The sequence below is a fragment of the Coloeus monedula genome, assembly GCF_965178545.1.
Source record: "Coloeus monedula genome assembly, chromosome: 3".
In the NCBI taxonomy this organism is placed as follows: Eukaryota; Metazoa; Chordata; class Aves; order Passeriformes; family Corvidae; genus Coloeus; species Coloeus monedula.
The window spans coordinates 109,120,906-109,138,620 of record NC_138783.1 but is presented as its reverse complement, the minus strand read 5'-3'; the positions used below and the strand labels follow the sequence as shown (position 1 = coordinate 109,138,620).

The following is a 17,715-nucleotide window of genomic DNA, read 5'->3' as shown; positions in this document are numbered from 1 at the left end:
AAGCCCACACCAGAGCAGGCTCATGGCAGGAATTGTGAACTCTTGGAGAGGTGCCCACGCTGGAGCAGGTTTGCTGGCAGCACTGTCTGTTCCTGAAGGACAGCGTCCTGTGGGAGGGACCCACTCTGGAGCAGTTTGTGAAGAACTGTAGCCAGTGGGAAGAACTTGCGTTGAAGCAGTTTGTAGAGGACTGTCTCCCGTGGGAGACTGCACAGTGGAGCAGAGGAAGATGTGAGGAATCCTCCCACTGCGGAGGAAGCAGCAGCAGAAACAACATGTGATGAACTGACTACAGCCCCCATTCCCCTGCTGCTGCTGCAGGGGAGGAGGTAGAGAATTTGGGAGTGAAGATGACCCTGGGAAGAAGGGAGGGGCTGGGGGATGTGTTTTAAGATTTATTACTAATTATCCTCCTCTGATTTGACTGGTAATAAATTCAGTTGATTCTCCCAAGTCGGGTCTGTTTTGCCTGTGACAGTAACTCATGAGTGATATCTCCCTGTCCTTATCTCGACCCATGAGCTTTTCAGTGTATTTTCCCTCCCCTGTCCAGCTGAGCAAGCTGAAGTAATTTCATCTCTTGAGGTTACATTTAGGTAAATTTCTAGAGAATTGATTCTCTCAGAGACATGCAGTGGCGCTTACACTGATTACTCTAGCACATTCTTCGTACTTGTATCTAAGGAGAAGTATTTAAGGAATTTGGTTAGCAGGCTTTGTTCTTACAAATATTTTTGCCTGGAGACACCATCGTTGTATTTGTGTATTCTATCATTTCAGTGTCGCTCATGAACTCAGTTTAATTAGATTTTTTTAAAAACCTCAACTCGTTACAAAATTCTTTTTCCGCATTTTGGCAATAGTAGAATTAGAGCACAGTGCTGGGTTTCAGGGCTCCTACGCAAAGCCAAAATCCCACTTGCAGTAGGTGCTGCATTCATCTCTTCCTTTTCATTTTTTTTTTTAAATTGCAGGAGTTTTTAGATATATAGATATAGATAGATAGATAGATAGATAGATGTATATGTCTATATATATATCTCTATATATCTTCTTTTCTGCAAACTTCATAGAAAGCAGCAATTTTCTCTACTGAGGGTACTCTAAAAATGTGTGTGTAATAGAAGGCCTGCAGAAGTAAAGGTACTGCCTATTTCTCAGTGGCAAGAATAGAAACGCTTTAAAAGGGAGCTGTACTTAAACTTCAGTTCTTTTCGGTTCATGAATCAGCCCAATGAATATTAAGACACTTGGATATTAAACCTAAAGAAGGACATGGAAAATAGCAATCCTTAACAAATAAGTGCTTATGTATTGTGTTATCTAGTGTGTTGCTCTAGCATTTCAGCCTTCAAATTTATTGTGAGCATGCCACGTGTAACTATTGCACCACGTTTTTTTAAATGTACGGTTTCCTTTGATAATCACATCAAAGCATGATGACTTTCTTGTTTTGCTACTTTTAAAGATCTGATCTTCAAGTGCAAACCACATCAGAACATTGTGATGTCAATAAAATGAGATGTATTCACAAACTTTTCTTGGAAATGTGGCAAAAGAAAATATTCAAGAACTTCTCTTAGGGGTCTTTTTTCCTTTAATTTTACGCAGACTAGATTAAATACATTTTTTTAATGTGTCAGCCAACAGCAGCAGGTTACAGAGGAGATGATCTTGCATTCTGGGAGGACCGTTTATACTTTTTATTACCAGCCATATGTTGAGTTTTTCCTAAGTTCAGTTTGTGACCTCTAGAGTGTACTTTCTCCTGTCTGTTAATTGTCACTTCTGTCCTTCAACTGGTTACTTATTCCATGTTGTCTTTTATACTTTTCCTGCAATCTGGCAGTGTCTAGTTAAAAACATCCTAACCTTTTCTCTATTGCCTTAGAGGCCAAAGAAATATTTATATAAATGACTTAGGCTTCAAAATAATCTAGGAGCCCCTGCTCACACAGATTTTGGAGTCAGTTTTGGAATTTTAAATAGAAAAGTGTAAAAGAGTGGCAGAGAATCCAAAAGAAGTGCAAAGCATAAAATGGTGTGGTTTATTTTAATTGAAGCTTTTCAAATCACTGCATGGTGACAAATACTCAGCTCTTCAATACATATCTGACTGTGGAGCTTGTCTTGTGAAAGTTGGTCATTCGTGGGGGCCTCCATATCTGCTTTTGGGAAAGAAATACACAGTTCCATGTTCTGGGAGAGGACCCCACGCACACATTTCTTAAGTCTTGGTGGGAAAGATGAAGGAGGATCTTAATGTGATGAAGGCCAGAGCCTTACTTTTACCCACAAAAAGAGGTTCCCTAAAGCAGAACACGTTAGCAAGCGGTTTTTGGTTGTCAGGAGATGATCATGTGTTACAGACTTGGGGATAGGACAGGAGGTTGATGAAGAGTTGGCTGAAAGGCTTTTCAGAATATGCTGCTTATTAACGGGAAGAGCTTTCACAACATGGAATGACCCATGTTTAGCAGTAGCTGCATATATAATTATGCTGCCACTCAGATGCCTGAGGGGTTCATTTAATTACCGTTGATTCGTAGTCTCAAAGGAACTGAGAGTTCAGCTTAAAGCTCGGAGTTATAGGTGTTGGGAGGGCTGTGCTCTATTTTCAGTTTGACTAATGAATTCTTAGAAGAAAAGCATCTTTCTGAGGCGCTCAGGAATGGGTCCGATGCTTTTGCAGTATATAACTGACATTAAAATAGCTATATTTTTTATGCTAGTAGGTTAAACATAATATTCCAAAATATTTTATTTTAATAAATGTCTGTATGCTAATGTGAAAAAAACTAAAACTCCAGTAAAACCCTGCACAAAATCATAGAGTCAAAGTTAAATTTCTTGGTGTAACAATAGGGAGAGCATTCCAAGGTTTCCTTAATCACTCTAGAACTAGGTATGTTAGGCCCAGAGGATTAAAATTTCAGAAGTGTGTAAGGGATTTAGTAGCAGAAGTCGCTATTGATTTCCAATTAAATGTATCCTCTTGAAATTCTTCTAGCAATTATTTAAATCCCAGCGTACTGTCCAAGCAGCATGGTGAAGCCGCCCTGTGGGCCGTTAAAGTATTTCTCATCTCCCACTAGGACATCAAAGGGGAAGTTTCATCCTGGATGAAATAGGATACTCAAGTGTGAATTTGCCAAATGGGCCCTTAAACAGGATCAAGTTCTAAAAAAATTCTTGTATGGTGTTCTGCATTTAGCCTCTGCACATCATGGAGGTTTTTTGACGTTATGAAGAGATGTTGCTTACCAGAACTCAAGAAAGCACATTTTTTATTCCAGTGAGAGAAAAACTGGTCTTGCAGTTGAGTCAGTTCATTTTCCAGTTTTGTGAAGAATTTCCTGGATGATTTTGGGCAGTTCATTTTGGACCAGATGCTACTCCCTTGGGCCATACTGCATTGTGCTGCACTTTGTGACTGCTCCTGGCATGAGCAGGATTAACAGCATCTGCACTTTAACATCCCCATTGCTCACACCCTGGAAATTCACTGCAAGGAGATACAAAGGGTTTTCCTGTGGCAGCCGGAAGGTCGTCATCAAGCATCTCATTTTTCTGATTTCTTTTGTTCTTATTCCTGCCTTACTTCATAAACCAACATCCCATAATTTCGTGTCCCCCTAAGTGTGATGCTGCTTGGTGATACTAGTTTGCAGAGGCTGAGCTGAGAAAGGGAAGTTCAGTTTTGCCCTGGACATTCAAATTTCAAAATGCAACTGACTTAAATTAGAACAAAATCGAGTTTTAAGTGTCTGTGACAAAAAGCTCTGTTGCATGTTGACTGATAAGTTTAAACATGTCTTACTCTATAATGCCAAAGAGGTATTTATAAATATACATGCTCTTCAGAGATAAAAATTGATACATTTAATTAATAAATGTTGAAATAGGCCATTTAGTGTTTCCAGAACCTTCTCTTCCCTGTCCTCACTAGCGAAAAAGTAACAGAGAGCTTAATCACAGTTCAGTTCTGATTTGTTTGCATATTCCTTGTGGAGTTTGGTTCAGTTAAGATTGCTTGACTTCTCTAGGAAATGGGGCAACACATCTCAGGAAAGCTGATAACCTGTGCTGTGGTGACAGCACATCTGGTGAATGCAGTAATCAAATATTAGCCTATCTGTAGGAACATAAAGTGTGAAATACGTAATTTTTACTTGCATTGTAATTTATGTGTAATATTTCCATAGGACCAAAGAGCATAATAAGTACTTTACAGCTAAAAATGGAACAGATACACACTGGTTTCTAAGGCCACAGTTGAATAACAGTGCATCTGTAGGAGTCCTGAAACCAGTCTTGCATGTGACTTTGAGAAGACATTTTATGTTTCTCTTCAGTCTCTATGGTGGTGTATTTTTTTATTCCAACAGTGGATCTCCTGAGTCTGTCTGCTGCGTGTGATGCCTTGGACCAGCACAACCTCAAACAAAATGACCAGCCAATGGATATTCTGCAGATCATTAACTGCCTGACCACCATTTATGATCGACTGGAGCAAGAGCACAATAACCTGGTCAACGTTCCCCTTTGCGTGGACATGTGCCTCAACTGGCTTCTGAATGTCTACGACACGTATGTATGGGGGGCTCAGGACATGGGAAAGCTCCAGGAGTGTGGCTTGGAGCTGAAAAAAAAGAGTAGTTGAAGTGAAAGTTTAATAAACCTAATGGTTTAATGGCTGCATTTAGCTGAATCTGTACAGCCCTTGGTTAGGCTTACAATCCTAGATTTATTAAGCTAAGCAATGAGAGAGCTGGAAAACAGAACTTTTCAAGCTGATTTTTGCATTCAGACCAATTCTGTGACTGTGTGTCTGTCCACAGTAAGTCATGGCTTTAATTGGTCTTTTAATTTATTTTGATAAAGAAGTTCAAGAGAATTATCAAGAAGCAACAGAATGAGCACCATATAAACTCATGCCTGTCTGTACCTCTGGATGTTAAATGTTTTCAAATATGTCAGTTTTCTGTAGCTTTCAATCTGTCATTCTTTTTCAAAGATGGAAGAGGTTCATATCTTGTCTAATGTGCTTACAACCCTTAGCTGTAAGAAGATTTGAGAAATACTTAATTCAAAATTTAATTTTAAAAAGTGTACCATAAGTATAAATACAACAGACTAAATATACCTGAAGAAAATTGATGAGTATTCCTTTTAAGTGGGTTAATGATGCTGCTCATAATGCATAGGCAAATTCCAACATATGTTTGTAAGCTCATTTAAGAATAAGCCATTGTATTTGTATTTGTTGAATTTTATTTTTAAAAAGTCAGTGGAAGTATTTTATTTGTGTTTTTAAGGTTTTTATCAGCCACTCTCAACCAGACGTGCTCATTACTGTGGCAGAATAAACATTTAGCTATAGAATTGGAAGGTCATGGGACAACTATGGTATTTCCATTGACACTTTGATCCATACTGAAGGGCCATAACATTGTTCTTCCATCCACCCTTTATTACAGCAGTGAAGCTTCAGTGATTACCTGCAAAAAAAAGTAGAGATTTGTACAGATCCTGTCTTTCTGCAGAATCACCTCCAATAAGTCGGTTGTTTGTGACATCCTTTGCAGCAGCTGCAGTATCCTGTGAAGTGGACTACCCAGATCACATTATATTTCTTGTAACATACCAGTACTAGGGAATGGTGCTGTATTCATTCAAGAGCCAGGTTTTATTTCTTTAGTCTGCTTTGGCTTTCACAGAGCAGAGTTCTTAGTTACCATCAACCATAAATAACATACAGACAAAGACTCCCAGTTAGTGAAAACAAAAGAGATATGCTGGACATTAATAGATATTAATCTGTATCAGTCACATTAGAGGCAGAGAGGGAACTAAAGGTCATTCCACAGGCTGCTCCTAAGCTGAACTGTCCAGTTTAGATTTGTCATGTCCAGTCTAGTTTTCTTTATGTTGCACTGTGCTGCAAGTACCACATTAGAAATTATAATTATCTGCTTCTAGACAATTCCCTAGGTATGCTAGGGAACTGCGTATTGCAGAGCACAATGAAACACAGAGGTGTTTTATGTGTGAGGAAAGCTTGTAGCTGTTTTCCCAAAATTCAAGTTTGAATTACACTGGTAAGAGAGGTGACCTTGGGGTTACGTGTGTTTAGTTTTCATTGTAAGCTTAATAGGCAGAGATCAACCAAAGTGCACAGCGCTGCCGGAGACATTTAATTAAATGTACTGAATCTTTACTTTTCTTATAATTGAAAACTGTCGTTTGTAAAGATATTAATCAAATTCACAGTCAATGACTGATCTAATTATGGGTACAGCTCTGCAAATCCTGCACGTTTCAGATTTGTTTTAATTGATCAGTCACTCATGCTCATTTGCAGTAGCATGCTAAATTATTGGTTTGACTTGGGAGGAGAGGAGAGTGAACTGAACAACTCATGATTCGTACAAGTTTCAATTTAATTGCCTTGCAGAGCAATCATCATTCTATATTCTTCTCTTGTATAATTTTCATGAGCCTGGTATTCATCAGGAGGAGTTTCTCAGGGCACAGATGATAATTAATTTGGGAAAGATTTGAGGGAGAGGAGTAAGAGGACCAGAGTATGGAAAGCATAGGTAAACTACAAATGCTTATTCGTGATGAAAAACACAAGATTCTTTAATAAAAAGTTGCAAATTCTAAATTTGGCTCTGTCCACTGGTTTCTGTCTGTACTTTTTATACGGTTTGCAGGGGAGATGTGTGGGTAAATGAGCACTGCTGGCTCCTCAGCGCCTTCATAGGATTTAAAATACCACATGCATCTTTACCTAGGGTGCAGCCTTATGCATGACCATGGCCTGCCTCTACATGATTTATCTTATTCCCAATGAGGGTCTTACTGGTGATGCTTCAAAGCTGTTGAAAAGGCTCTGCTTCAAAAATGTTTGGTTTAGGCATTTGCTTCCTGTTTTGTGTAAGTCTTCGTTTGCAATAGATGTTACATATTTGAAATGCTATCAGAAACAAAAGTCTGGAGGGGAAGCGAGCAACTGGAAGTAAATTGAGTTAAAGCAGATGACTGAGAGAAGATGTGAAGGTTTGTCACTGCGTTGCCTGCAGCTCAGAGGAGGATGTTGTTCTCACTGTCACATTAAAAAGCAGAAGTAGTAGCGTGGGCACGTTACAAGGCAGGAGTGAGCGTGAGGGGGAGGCTGACAGGCAGCAGGGGCTGATTGGAGTGTCCCAGCTCCTTGGCACTGCACAGGAGAGGTTTGAGTGCTGCGAGGAGGAGCGCAGAAACCACACCAAGGTGTTAATGGCATAACTGTGCAGCCTGCCTGCCTTGCCATGATTTCTAGGCAAGCTTTTATCATTCACCTGAGCATATTACAAGTGTCTCTGTCGCTGCACACTGCTGGCAGAGGCTGCTTTTTCGTGCTTGGCTCGCTGTTGCCTTTTCAGACAAGTCAGGGCAGGGCTGACAGACAGTAAGAAAGACTTTCTAAAAACGAGTGCTACATCAGATTTCTGCTGAAACTAAAGCTATATTGTCATTGGCAAAAGGGCTGGTTTGTTGTTCTGTCAGGGACCTCATCTCTGAGAATCACTCAGCAGCAGTTCATAGAGAAGCCTGTTAAAATAAGCATAGTGTAAAGACCCTTAACTCACTTTTTTCATAAAAAAAGGAGATGGGTAATTATTTCCAGTTGAGACTGCTTCTGGTAGAATTGATACAACAGCACAGTCCAGTTCAGCTGTGCCTGTGAAGCCACAGTAATGTGATTTTTTTTCATTTCTAGCTTAACTAATAACCATCCAGCTTGAGTGTTCTCTGTGAGATTTAATTTATGAAGACTACAGTACTGCAGTGAACTTGGTTATCGTAAACAAATTATAACATGAATGGATTGTAGTATCAACCAATGTTTCTTTTCCATTAGGGGTCGAACAGGAAGGATCCGTGTCTTATCTTTCAAAACTGGTGTTGTATCCCTTTGTAAAGCACACCTGGAAGATAAATATAGATGTAAGTTGATGTAATTACCTTATGTTTGTATTCCTGTTTTATTCCTCCTGTTTATTTATTGAATAAACATTTAAATAGCATACAGAGACATTATTTTAGATATTGCAGATGCAAAGTGTGTTAACTTGTTTCACCTTGTACTTTTAAGTTATTTGCTCTCTGTAGTTTTAGGTAGTTTAACACAGTGGTTGCCAAACATTTTTATTCACACCCCTCCCAGTGAAAATAATTTTGAGCACGCACCTCCAATAGATGTATGTCTATTTATAAATTATGTACATGTACCACTGTATTAATGTATTTTTGACATTATAAGACATACCAAAAGTAGAACATTAGAAAGGATGTGATAAAGATTAAATAAACACTATTTTGATAAAGATTAAATAAACACTATTTTGAAACTTTCAATTGAATCTATTAACTGTACAAAAAGTATTTCTGTACTGCATCCTAATGGATTGTCTTGAGCACTCCCTGAGGCACAAGAACCCCTTTGGAGACCACTGGTTGAGCACACCTTTGTACACAAAATTGCATGTCTACAGGACACTTGCATTACACTATTTTCAAATATATTAACTTTTTTAAATGATTCCCGCATAGTGGTCGGTCTTATTATGTACACCATGTTTAAATATAGTTGCTACTGTTAAATAAATAGATTTTAATAAATAAATTTAAGTAAATATTAAAGATGTGCAGCTTTTGCATATTTTAAGAGAGGAGATACTTGAAAAAATTCCACTTGCAGCCTTAGTTTTACCTGACAAATGAATCAGTTCACTAATGAGACTAGGATCCAGAAAAGAACTACTGATAAAAGTCGTTCTCAAGAGTAACTTTCTTGTTGAATTAACTGGTATCACTCATTCATGCACTTAAAAATACCACTGAAAACCCAACCTTTAGGATTTGACCCAATACCATAGCACTTCTTCATCAGTTGTTATCATTTTATTCTCTACTAATGCAAGCTGCAGAACTCTAAAGAGAAAACAGACAGTACCAACAGCGGGGTCTGTGCACGACTGTGTGTAATTGGATCATATTTTAGGGCAATCACAATGAATGTCACAGTTTAGATTTCTAGATGTTTCATGTGGGTGTTAAGAAAAAGTATTCAGAAAATCTTTTAAGAAAATTACTCAGTACAGATACTTTTCAAAATGATATTTCATCGAAGGTTATCAAATTTTTAAAAGAAAACATCTATTCATAGTTTAGATTCTCCTGCACTGTGTGTGCATGGTAATGCATAACCTATTAAGTGCCCTATAACCTTGCTGAGGACACTTAATGTTTTAATGACGGGGAAATGGAAAGCTGAATAGCTGTGGGAGAGGAAGGAATTGTGTCTGTCATACTGTGGTCTGGCTTTGCCATCCATGCTGAGGTCATAGTGCAGTTGCCATTAGTATTACTGCAAGTATGCAATGACTTGCACCCCTTACAATTTTTTGTCTTATTTGTGCAGCAGAGCTGCAGAGTTGGTTGTGCTGGAGCTCAGGTCTTAAGGCTTGCAGAGGTGATGGAAGGATTCATCTCAGAATTATTCATTATAAAACCAGACTTTGCAAGAGTGAAATTCATGTAATTAAAAGATAATCCTTTCTCTATCTGTTCCTTTATTCCTTTGGAAGAAAACAGGTGTCAAAGCAGTGCTAGGAAAGTCATCTCGAGCAGTACTGAAGCACCTTTATAATTGTATCCCTGGTGTTGGGTGAAATATTAAAGTGACTCCAAAAAAAGAGTATTATTTTATTCTAGTCTTATTTGGCTCTTTCTTTTTTTTTAAACTGTTGAAAAGGAAGGAGGATTTATTCAGGTAATATATTGTCAACAGAGATGTTGCCAAATAAATACTTCATTTAATGATAACCTGTATCTTTTTTTATTATGAATTCTGTAACCTCCTCAATATATACATGGTATAACTAATTCCCACCAAATTAAATTGAGCTTATGGTGGGATAATAATTCTGTCCTGTAAGGATTCTTTTCCAGAATGTTGCAGTAACAGAACATGGCTTCAAGTGACATTTAACTTCAGAAGCAAAAAATTAATATGATATTAAAATTTCTGATGGATGGCAGGTTCTGTCATACTGTAATTTTTTTATTTTATTTTAGAAATTCTCTTGAATTAAAAAATCATGATACATCAAAGTGAGCTCTTTTTTATCATTTTAACTCATCTGGAAGAGAAATGGATTCTCTGAGTTGTATGTTTATTGCTAAGACTTAAAAAGGTGCTCTATGTTGTATGAAATTATTTTATCGTTAAACATTATTTTTAAGACATCTGTGTTGTGGCATGAAGATTCTGCTGTTCAGTTAGCTCTGTTACAGAGTCACTGCATCCATTATCAGTAATGACACAGGTTCTGTGTTAGAGTGGCCTTTCTTCCCAGGTACAAGCCAGTAATGCTATTAAAAATTACCACTAGACTTCCATTTCACAGAGAACCCCCAGAGTTTTTGGGAAAAGAAGCAGCCAGATTGAGGTCATATTTGTGCTCATGTCCACCAGGGCTGCTGACCGCACCTGCAGGCCTTGGAAACGATGCAAATCTGGGCTGTTTGCCGCATCCTGGTAGCGATGCTTGACCTCTGGTGTCCTTTTCCTTCCTCCAGACCTGTTCAAACAAGTGGCAAGTTCCACTGGCTTCTGTGACCAGCGCCGGCTGGGGCTGCTGCTGCACGACTCCATCCAGATCCCGCGGCAGCTGGGGGAGGTGGCCTCCTTCGGGGGCAGCAACATCGAGCCGAGCGTCAGAAGCTGCTTCCAGTTTGTAAGTTTGTGTTTTGCTCACTGTGAATTTTCCGATTGGTATTTTGTTCTGAGCTCTCCCGTACTTCTGAGGATTGAAATCTGGGATGAGGATTAGGGTACTGTGGGTCGTGTGATGATAGTGGCCATCAGTGTATTAAACTGTTCCATTCATGAGGGGTATTTGAATTATTTCAGGCAGCAGATAATTGTCATTGGGGCTTCTGTTGGAACTGAACCCTCCAAACAGTTTTAAGTCTTTGTTGCAGCAGCTCCTGGTTTTACAGTTTCCTATTGCCAGCAGTAGATAACTGTTTATTGCTGCCATGTGGGTGAACAGCAGTGGTTAATCTGAATTTTGGGCATGTACCTACCAGTGACAGCCAGGTGCCCAGGGGAGCGATAGGCAACTGCCTCCAGTGCTGTCTAGGGGCGAGGAGTGCTCGATGAGTTCCTTCCACTCCTTGAATGGATAATGCCAGTTTTTTAAAGAGTTCTGAAAGAATTCCTGTCCTGTCTGTTGAGGAATACACAGAAAACTGCAGGCTCTTTTTCAAACTTGTAAATTATTTAATCCGGGGAGGAAGAGAGTTAAGGGAATTATTCATCCTTATCATAACTACCAGCAGAATGCACAAGATGAAGACAGCTGCTTAATGAAAAGGTAGAGGAGGGGAGGTAATGTATGGTCTGTGATTAACTCTAAATGCATCTTCTACATTACAATGGAAGAAAGCTCTTTTCCCATCTCCTCACTGTCCCTGAGGGATTTTTTTGTTTGCTTGGGGAAGGGGGGAGTTGTTGGTTTTTTTGCCTGCTGCTCAAGTTTCATTATGTAGTAGTTTCAGTTCTGTAGTAAGCAAAACACAGCAAGTGTTTTCAATGAATATTAATGCTTGGAAGTAGACTGCTTACACACAATGACTATGAAAAGAATCTAATTCTAAGATCACCACAAACTTCAGTTGTGATGGGACATTCGCTTTCTGTATTTTTCACGTTTCTTTTAACAGATTAATTCTACAGGATTCACATTTTACTGTTTCTGTCATTCGTGTCTTGACCTTTTATTATTCTGATCTGTATTTGATGCCATTTTAGAATGAATGTTTTATAGGGCTGTGTCGTGGGTGGATAACCCATGCTCATAAACTGTGGACTGTAATGTTTATAGCTGTGTTAGACCTCGCTGGTACTTTCAAGCCTTGAGTTCCATGTTGGGCTTTCAATTGACACAAACACAAAATGATGCTGCAGCAAATTCATGGTCAAAATTTTGTGCAAATGACCTTCCTCAGAAATTAGGACTCACTGGATTCTGTTGTTTTCCCAAGTGAATGTCAACAGCACTTTAGAACACTGTTGAAAAACTGATAAGGAAGGTGACCTCAGAATCTGGCAAAATCATAGGTTTTTTTGAAAGGGGGCTGCCATTCTCTGTGTTTATACTAGGAATAAAACAATAAAAATCATAGTGATGAAACACACCAAGCCTGTTTTTTTAAAGCAGGAAGAAGGCTTTTGTGGATGGTCCTGTGCAGGGCTGGGAGTTGGACTCAGTGATTCTTGTGGGTCCATTCCAACTCAGCTTACTCTGCGGTTCTGGATTTTGTGATAACTGTTTATTTGAACAAAATGAGTTAGCAACATTGTCATTAGAAATGAAGACATGCCAGCAGGCTGAATGTTGTACCTTATCCAGCTGCTGGCATATTTGGGAATAGCCCAAGCACAGCTGGACACAACCTTTGGTATGCTCAGAAATCAGAACATCAGAAAACCTGAGGTTTCCTTCTCTTACCTGCACTGAAAAATAATTCTTACCTACAATAAAAGGAATGTCATCCTCTCTTTTTTCCTCTGGATGAAGCTTCATTTTAACTCTCCAAGTGCAAGGGTGATTTCCAACCTGGGCTGCAGCAGAACAGACAATCTTCTAGGAGGCACAGAAAGGGGGAGGGAGGTTGAGATGAGGAGGAGAAATAGAGTCCTGGGGAGAGGAGCAGAAATCCAGACATAGGGAAAGCCCTAACGGAGGCAAGGGAGAAGGAATTAAAGAGTGGAAAATAAGGACTCTTAGGGAATGACAGTAAGAACAGCAGTAAGAATAGAAGTGATAAATGAAAAGGCTGGGTAGAATGAGGCATGAAAGAAAGGAGCAGCCAGGAATGGAGATGGGGAAAGAGATAAGAACTTTCCTTGAGAAGGGAGAAGGGGAACACAGAGACATCCTTTCCGTGTAGGATGGTGGGCACCAGGATCCACAGGCTGGGGGAAAGCACAGAAGTGCTGGTGGGGAGGAACACAGAGCAGCCCAGGAAACTGGCCTGGAAAAGCTGGACAGTGAGGGAGTACTGCTGCTCCCAGTAGCCTCCCTTAACTGGAGCAAGAGTTGTGAGGGTTCATAGTTTACATTACTGCATGGGAACTAATTTAAGTCTTTCTTTGTACGCCCACGTTGAGGAATGCTTTTTCTTTAGTTTTGTTTTTCTCTTCCCTTTTTTCTTCCTTCTTTCTGGTGATGATAAGCCAGCAATACAATTGCAGTCATGTCAGAGTTGCAACAATTGTGTGCTTCAGAAATGGTTCTCCCAGCTCCCTTAGGTTAGGTGCCCTGGCAACGGCCTTGTCTGTCTGCACAGCAGCAGGAAAAAAGGGGATGTTTACTGTTCCCAGTGATAACAGAGGAAATCTCTGCTGCTTTTTGAAGAGTGAGTCCTTGAGAATGAGGTTTGGGCAGGAAGGAGCCCAGCCCTGCACACCTCTGCTCCTGAGAATTGGGTCCCCTTCTCCCGAGGCTGCTGCTCCAGTCCTACTACCTCTCACCCCCCCCCAGCACTGACTTGTGCTTTCCATAGCTTTTTTCATTTGTGGGACGGTGCTGGTAGAAGTTCTTGGGAGGGGAAGGATATCATGGGACTCACCTTTCCTATTTGGGGCAGGGGTATGTAATTTCTGCTTTGAGATTTTAAAGAAAAAATACTTTAAAGTTTAGAGAGCAAAGAGCTTAATCCAGTGACCACTCGAAGACTGTATCGTTCTGCTTAAGCTCTGAATGCATCAAAGCAATCTATAGATCCATGAAAAATTGAGTGAATTCAGTGTTGCTGCAGTGTGAAAGGACTTTCCTTTTAGTTCTCTGATGGGTACGTTTTTTAAGTAAACAGGATAGGGAAATGATATCGACTGAAGGACACATGGTTTTTGATCACAGTGGAAAATTATTAATATGCTTTCCTCATATAGTGTAAACAGGACCTAGAAATTCACATCACTGCCTTGGATGAGTTACTGTGACATTGGGACTTTGAAGAAATGTGATGAGAGAGCAGAGTGCAGCTCAGATGAAAATGTCCCTTGCCATTTCTCAGTAAAATGTTGGATAGTTGTTTCTTGGTTATAAACTGCTTTAAGTATGCTTTCTTTCAAGGATACACTTGAATTAGAGTACTTGATTTTAAAAACTATAACAGATGAAGCTAAGGAGTAGTAAAATATGTGCAGTTAACTCGTACATGTATTTTAACCCTTGTTTTGCTTCATTTTGGTGAAGCAAAGTATTTTAATATTCTGTGTTGTATCATCTTCATCATTAGATTTGTACTTGACCACTGGTAAGGCAAGATCAGCCTGCTTTCTTAAACCACTGAAGTGTGTCCAAATCTGGTGTATTTACTCAGGCAAATAAAATCCAAAATAGAGCTGTTAGTCCTTTTAGGTGGCGTTTGGGTGTTACAAATCCTAGTCCAGGATCCTAAAAGTGGCTTTGACCATAAATGCTGTGATTTGAATTGGTTGGACAGTTGTTTCTTGAGGCATTGTTTATTGCTTTTCTTTTTTGAGCAGTTAGGAAATACCAGTACTGTGTACAAATAACTATATATAGTTATATATACAAGTCTATATGAAAATAAGTTACAAGTGCAGTATTGCTGTTGAGGGGCTCAATCTCTTTTAAGAGATTCAGGCAGCCCTTGTTTCTATTCATAGGGTATTGCTTCTGCTTCTGGCTCTGACAAGAGAGAGCTGGCCAAAGGGAACTAGCAAATCCTTCCTCAAGCTGCTGTGCTGTAAATGTCATAAAACAGCAATGCTGGTTTCATTTCAGCAGGATTTTGTGAATCTGTGCCTGACTTTGGAGTCAGTCTTGAGGAGTCCTACAAGTGAACTGCTTTCAAGAGCTATTTTAAAATGGTTTAGGGGATGGGGATCAGGAAGATGGTGTTCAAGTGTGGATGATATAAAACTACACCAATTCAGTTCTGGGTTCGTGTTATTTTATTTTATTATTCTTTGCCACAACACTAAAAACATTGATTGGTGTAGTCAGTGCAATCCAGTGTAATACAGGAGTGGAAGACGAGGGTGAACAGGGTTAGGTCTGACTCTGGGGAGACAGGGTTGCTGTTACTGGCTGCTGTGCATTTTTAAACTTTAACAAGTCATAAGAATCCCATCCCTCAGTTTGATCTGTCCAAGCCAATATTTGCTAATGTAAAGCTTTCCACCTGGGGTGAAAAACATCATTAAATTAACAATGTTAATTTATTTCTGGTCAATTTCCTACACTGCATAAACAGAATATAGCTAATCAGAAATGTTATCCAGAATTTCTGCTGTATTATCTGACTCAGTCCAAAAACATACCACATTGTTCATGTAAAATTCCAACTGTATTTTGGAGCAAATTTCCTATTATGGACAGATAAAGTTAATATAGCATAGAATATTTTTTCAACTACTAGCTGGAGGAAGAGGGAGGGAAGAACAAAAAACTCATCTCCCAAGTATTGCATAAAGATGCTAGTACCACCCAACTTCCTATTCCTCCATTGTTTCTGCAAAATAAATACTGAAAAACAGATGTCTGGAACATAATGAATTTGAATGTCCTCCATAACAAATTGTTACTTGTAAGCTGGAAAGGCCTTAATGAATTTTACTTTATGATTCACTCTGTTATTACCATAAAAATTGGGAGTTGCGCAGAAATGTGTTCAAGAGAAGAACCATTAATATTCTTTACAGCTTGATCTTGTTGCTTCAGATATGAACTGTATGAATTCAGCCTTTTTCCCGTATGTAAAATCTTCAGCTGCTGCCTTACTGGATTTAGAGATTATTAAAAAATTGTAATAGCAGCTCGGGGAACAGTCGAGAAGTGTCTGTCCTATAGTGTCTGACCCTGACCAGCTTTTCTCCACGTGGCTTTAAATCTCCATGTAATATAATTCAGAACCAGTTCTGATACATTTTAATGCACCTAATCTCTCTGAGCACAGGTTTTGTACAGCCGCCATACGGAGCTCTGGCTAGGCAGCTATTGGGTCTGCTGGCAATTGACAGTGACTGTAAAATTAAAATAGATCTTTGGTTGTTACAGAAAGTCTTTCATTGCTGCAGCGTTTTCCCTGCAAATTTAAAGCAGCTACAAGTGGAGAGCAGTGCTTTGAGCGGCTCATTCTTATTCTGACTGCAGCTTGCACTGCAGCATTTCCATACACCTCATGTTTTTCTATTAGGAATGGTATATTAAGAGATCCTCTTAAATTTTTTTTTTTTTGAGGCTTAGAGGACCTCTGTATAGAAAGTGTAGTCTGCTAGGCAGGGTAATGGTTTGCCAGTGTAGTTGCTGGCTGAAGCTGGATCCCTGAGTGAGTCACAGAAAGCCTCTCCCCTGCCCCTTTATTGCCCTGCCTTCCAGCTGAAAATATAGATGGTCATATTTTATAAACATGCCTTTCACTTAGGAGTTCCAGAATTAATTTAATTCGACTGAATTCACTGATGTACTGTGGCAGAAGGCAGTATTCACTGTTCTGAACAAATTCTTTTGCCGGTGTTGACTGGACTTTATTGTGCTTTTGATTTTCTCTTTTTATTTTGGGGGAAGCTTCCTAAATTCTGTAGCTACGTGAAAAAACAGAGAACTAGGGTTTAATGCAGAAGTCTTCAGAAGTGTTTTGGTGTGTATTCCATTTAATGTAATACTTTAGTAAATATCAAATTGTGAAGGACTTTATCTGAATAATTGTAGATATGCTCTGATTTGATGTTTTTACCCTAAACACCAAAAAAAAGGATGTTAATGACTATACTAGAAGTCCATGTTTATGGATCCCAAATGTAGTCATAGGAGTCATTATATGATTTCCCAAACTAGCATCTCAGGAAGGAAGCTCTGACCAAGAATCTTTGTTTCTAATGAAATAAAGTATTGCAACAGTATTTTAAGTCAATTTTAATGCAATGCATTTTTCAGGCATATTACAGGGTTTGTATTCTGTATCTTTTCTGTGAGTTTCTGTCTGGGAGGCTGCATTTTTCTTAGCCTTCACATATTGATCAGTTAATTTGTTTGTCAAGGTTATAAACAGTGTTAGATTTAAAAGAAAACAAAAAACAAAACTATAACTGATTGGCCTTCCCTATAGCTCTCTGTCCTGCAGAACAGTTGTGATTTTTTTTATGAAAATTCATTGCTAGCATTTTTATATAAGGTTTTAAGGTTTCATTATTAATAATAATATTTAATTATTAATTAAATATATATAATAGTTGTATATTAATATAATTATTAATATAAATATAATTATTCATTAAATATATAATTATTGTTGTTATTTTATATATTCCTTATATAAGGAATAAGGTTTTAGCTAGGTTATACTAAACTCAGATTTCATGAGAAACTGGAAAAATAACTGAGAGCAAGCATAAAAATCCCCAGCACTCAATCCCATATTCATCTTGGTTCATGTACATGATACATTAATGCTTATTATTTATTTAAATGCTTCAAATAGGTTTGGAGCCACAAAGGAAAACAGTCAGCCTTGTGAAGTTTAAAATATAAAAGACTGGCCCACTGAGAGCTGTATTTGAAAGCCTAGAGAAAAGGGAAAACAGAGGATTTAAATATATTCAGACCATAAATATTCTGTTGC

The 17,715-nt window shown here is 38.8% G+C and overlaps 1 protein-coding gene across 5 annotated transcripts in view; it reads left to right on the top strand.

Moving 5' to 3' along the window:
• The window catches only part of DMD (dystrophin), a 999,626-nt gene that overhangs the window by 934,690 nt on the left and 47,221 nt on the right, over positions 1–17,715 (top strand). For all 5 annotated transcript variants that reach the window (XM_082277447.1, XM_082277448.1, XM_082277450.1 and 2 more), the window contains 3 exons: positions 4,389–4,590; positions 7,910–7,995; positions 10,633–10,790. In XM_082277447.1, the coding sequence (XP_082133573.1) occupies positions 4,389–4,590; positions 7,910–7,995; positions 10,633–10,790 (446 nt within the window). The remainder of the gene's footprint in view (positions 1–4,388; positions 4,591–7,909; positions 7,996–10,632; positions 10,791–17,715) is intronic.